At 48.4% G+C, this 4,079-nt stretch overlaps 1 protein-coding gene and 1 non-coding gene across 2 annotated transcripts; both read left to right on the top strand.

The window, feature by feature from the left end:
* The first annotated feature begins 297 nt into the window (after positions 1-297).
* LOC133304447 (small nucleolar RNA snoR69Y) lies at positions 298-401 on the top strand. Its single transcript, XR_009750604.1, has one exon. It is a non-coding gene; the product is annotated as a small nucleolar RNA snoR69Y (small nucleolar RNA).
* A 1,485-nt stretch (positions 402-1,886) lies between these two features.
* On the top strand, positions 1,887-2,417 carry LOC133304442 (uncharacterized). Its single transcript, XM_061504481.1, has one exon. The coding sequence runs from the start codon at positions 1,887-1,889 to the stop codon at positions 2,415-2,417; it is 531 nt and encodes a 176-aa protein (XP_061360465.1).
* Positions 2,418-4,079: the final 1,662 nt, after the last annotated feature.

The following is a 4,079-nucleotide window of genomic DNA, read 5'->3' as shown; positions in this document are numbered from 1 at the left end:
CTTTCCTTCAAACGTCATGACGAGTTTATTATAAGATGAGATTATATTTAAAAGATCCATTCTCCATCTCAGTTTGCTTCTATCAGTATTGGTTCATTTGGTTTGGCTTTGGTTATGTTTTCTGCATTTTCATTTTTTACGTAGGGTGTCAATCTCAAGGCTGGGGTAAGAGCAAAAATACCAAACATACAGCACCCAAGTCCAATGATATCTACCTCAAGCTCCTTATCAAGATCCTTTTTACCTTCCCTCTCTTTATTGTCTTTATCAATATGAATCACCAAATCTATAATCATTTTTCACGACGATGATGATAAATGTGATCCCAGCTCATTATGAGACCTTCACCATTTGATTGGTTTAGGAATTCAATTTGTTTCCACATTTCTCTTAGCCTTAGATAGAATAATTATGCTAGCAAAGATCAATGTTAAATACTGTTCCGGATGGCTTAACCACATCCGAAGCCCAAGGGCCTTGTAACGTAGATGGCCCAGTTTCACAGAGCCCCAAACAGCCTAAGCCCAGTACCCCAAGTTATATACACGTCAGCCCTACCAGTTGGCCCTAGACACATGCCCCAAGGCAGCTCGCCTCCCAAGGTAAGACACCAAAATGTCTTACCTTGGAACCCCCTATGCTCTGCGGATCGCCCAGAGACCATAAGTGGAAACCGCCCTGCTGCCGCATGCTGACATCGCCCAAGAGCAGACCCTGCATCGCTGCAGCGCCAGGCGTGTCAGCTCCTCACAACGAATCCCAAGGAGCGTTGACCTCCAATACGTAAGCCCTAACGGATCAAACTCCTGGACTCCTATAAATACCACCCTTGGGCACAAGGGAAAGAGCTACCTTTTATGTACTGTTATTATGCCCATTTACTTCTCAGTTATACACTTACTATCTGTCTGTCATTAATATCAGCTTCCTACCCCTTGGAATATTACCTCCTAGCCTGGTCTTTACCTTAGCTAGAGGTATAATCCATATAGTGACATTACCCTTAAGGGTACATAGTGGGCTCGTTGTATCGAACGGTACATTGGCGCCGTCTGTGGGAATCTATAAACTTCTATTCTGATTCTCCTACCACTAAATACGCCAAACACTTACCATTTGCAGACCAACATGGTAGTCACAACAAGACGAGCAGAACAAGTGCGAGCAGCCACTCCGGAAGGGCACGTGCGAACTATGCGCTCCAACTCCCCTCCTTCTATACACTAAATCCCAGCTGGGCGAGAAGCGGCAGACGCTCTGCTTCCGGTGCTACAACCTGCAGACCCCCAGGCACCAGCGGAAGGTCTCAGAGCAACATTCCTGAATCATCAAGTTCCAATACAAGAAATGCAAGGAGAAAACTGGTTTGAAAACCAACCCCCACCCCCTGGTGTCTAATTTGGAATGCCTTTCCCAACCACCCGTCGTGTCCAACCGGCGCAAAGTCAACCCGTAGCACTATATAATGACCATAGAGTCCCAACACACCATCCCAGACCTTGTATGAATAATGTGGCCGCTCCTTTCCCCCACCTTTTCCAAATGGTTACCCGTTTCAAGGATATCCTTTCCACCCTCATAACGCGGCCATCCCCCAACCACAGGGATCAGTCGTGAACCTTGGCCAACCCCGTTTTGAAGCCCGCCAAGTCCCAGCTATCTCGTACTCAGTCGAGGCGCCTCAGGAACCTCGCCCTCCACCATACTTACAAGCCCGTAACCCATACTTGCAAACAACCCCTCCGAACACCTCAGGGCGTAACAAACCCCTGACAGATAGCCTACGCCTCACTCCTATTCCCCTTGGCTATAAGGGACCATCCAACATCGTCACGTATGTAGGTGACGCTGATCCGTTCGAATGGATACAAAAGTTTGAAGCGACAATGACCCTTCATGGTGAAACAGACCTCCTGATGTGCAGAACCTTCCCAACGTTCTTGGGCGGAAGAGCGTTAACTTGGTATACCACCTTACCAACGGGCAGTGTAGCATCCTGGGATGACCTGGCAAGGAAATTCCAGACCCATTTTTCCACTAGTCGCCCTGTGCCGAAGTCTGTCCATGCCTTGGAGAAAGTACGCCAGCAATCCGGGGAAACTCTTAGGTCATTTCTCGACCGTTTTGACAAAGAAGCCCTACAGGTACAAGGGCTAGACCCAAAGGTGCAGTTGCACATACTTTTATCTGGATTGCGTGAAGGAGCGTTCGCCTACGAGCTTGCTCGTCATGAGATTTTGGATCTTGAAGAAGTCAAGTGTAAAGCTCAAGAGTTTATGCGAATCAAAGAATACAAAGGAAGTCGAACAAGCGACAGTCACCGCCAAGGAAACAGAGAGTTGAAGAATAGTGACCATGCTGAGGAAAGAATCGCAAACCCTCCAAGTATGTCAGTCGCCAACAAGGGCGAGACATGATTGGACGTCATACACATAGCGTCCTTCAGACCGAGTACAAGGAGGACCGCAAAGACAGCCCAAGGCGTCAGGGGCAATCGCGGGGAAATGTTGTATACTGCAAATTCCACCGCAGTAACGGACATAGTACTGAGGAGTGCAGACATCTGAAGGATGAAATCGATGAGATCATTAACAGTAGAGGTCAAAGAAACACCGGAAGCAGCTCCCGAATTCCAGGAAACAACAGGCGGTATCGAGAGCGTAGTTGGTCACCAGATCGAAGAAGGAGCACCCAGCCCAAGTATCAAACTCGTCGCGGGCGGGATCACAGGGAGAGGTCTCCCCCAATCCGTAAGGCGCATGACAACCAGAGCAGTAGAGAAAGGTGTGACGGAGGAGATGAAGACTCAGCAGCCATAAAACATGGTGTGATAAATATGATCTCTGGAGGGCTGGGTGGCGGTGGAGTAACAGTTAATTCCAGAAAGAGACACTTGAAGCAGTGCCTAGCAGTGGCAGGAAAGACCATCAGCAAAACAAGCACAGATGCAGGTCAGGCCAAACCCAAAATCGTTTGGGACTTCAACGATTTGGGCGATATCCTACCTGGCCATGACGACCCCTTGGTCATCCGAGCAATCATTGCCAATTGGAGCGTCAACCGCATATTCATGGATCATGGAAGTTCTGCTGACATTTTGTTTTTGCCTTGTCTTAAAGCTTTGGGTTTTACTGTCAATGACTTAACACCAGTGGCAGGTGAACTTGCAGGGTTTAACGACACAACCACCAAACCTTTGGGATTGATAAACTTACGATTATCTCTGGGAACGCCACCTACCTCAAAGTCAGCCGACATTCAATTCCTGGTGCTGGATACCCAATCAGCTTTCGAAGCAAGTGTGTCGCACCCGCACTTGGCAATAAAGTTTGTGGCAAGAGACAACAAGGTGGCGACGGTAAGAGGCGATCAAACGGTAGCAAGGAACTGCTACAACGTATCCATGAAACCATCACCAAAAGTCACTTTGAAAGCCCAGCTAGCACCCCATATGGCGACAACCCAGGTAACAACTGATGCCCTCACTGGAAAGGGTAACGAACTTGACCAGTGTCTTCTTGTAGAGTTTGATGCACGGGACGACCCTCGGATGGAACATTCCAGGCCCATACCAGACGGAGCTCTAGAGCACGTAGTGCTGGGCGAGAAGAACCAAACGACAACCATTGGGGCGTTCACCAACCCGGAGCTGAAAAGCAGGTTGATCAAACTCCTATGAGACAACAAGGACCTGTTCGCGTGGAAGCCATCTGACATGCCCGGCATAGACCCGGAAGTATGTTGCCACAGATTGTCAGTAGACCCCAAAGCAAAGCCCGTTTCGCAGAAGAAGAGGAAGTTTGGCCCAGATCGCCAAAGGATCATTGACGAAGAGGTAAAGAGACTCTGGGATGCCGGTTTCATCCGAGAAATTAAATATACTACGTGGCTCTCAAACCCCGTACTAGTCAAAAAACCTAGTGGGGCGTGGAGAATGTGTATTGATTACACCGACCTCAACAAGATGTGCCCAAAGGATGCCTATCCTTTCCCAAGCATTGACCAGCTCGTAGATAACTCCTCAGGATTCAAGGTGCTTTCATTCATGGATGCATACTCAGGCTATAATCAGATCCCAT

The sequence above is a fragment of the Gastrolobium bilobum genome, unplaced genomic scaffold, assembly GCF_033153095.1.
Source record: "Gastrolobium bilobum isolate Gb01-03AN ecotype WA unplaced genomic scaffold, APGP_CSIRO_Gbil_v1 utg14547, whole genome shotgun sequence".
In the NCBI taxonomy this organism is placed as follows: domain Eukaryota; kingdom Viridiplantae; phylum Streptophyta; class Magnoliopsida; order Fabales; family Fabaceae; genus Gastrolobium; species Gastrolobium bilobum.
This window is presented reverse-complemented; position numbering and strand designations above follow the sequence as displayed.

Excerpts from the sequence above, each read along its gene's own strand:
- LOC133304442 (XM_061504481.1), top strand. The coding sequence starts at position 1,887 with ATGACCCTTCATGGTGAAACAGACCTCCTGATGTGCAGAACCTTCCCA.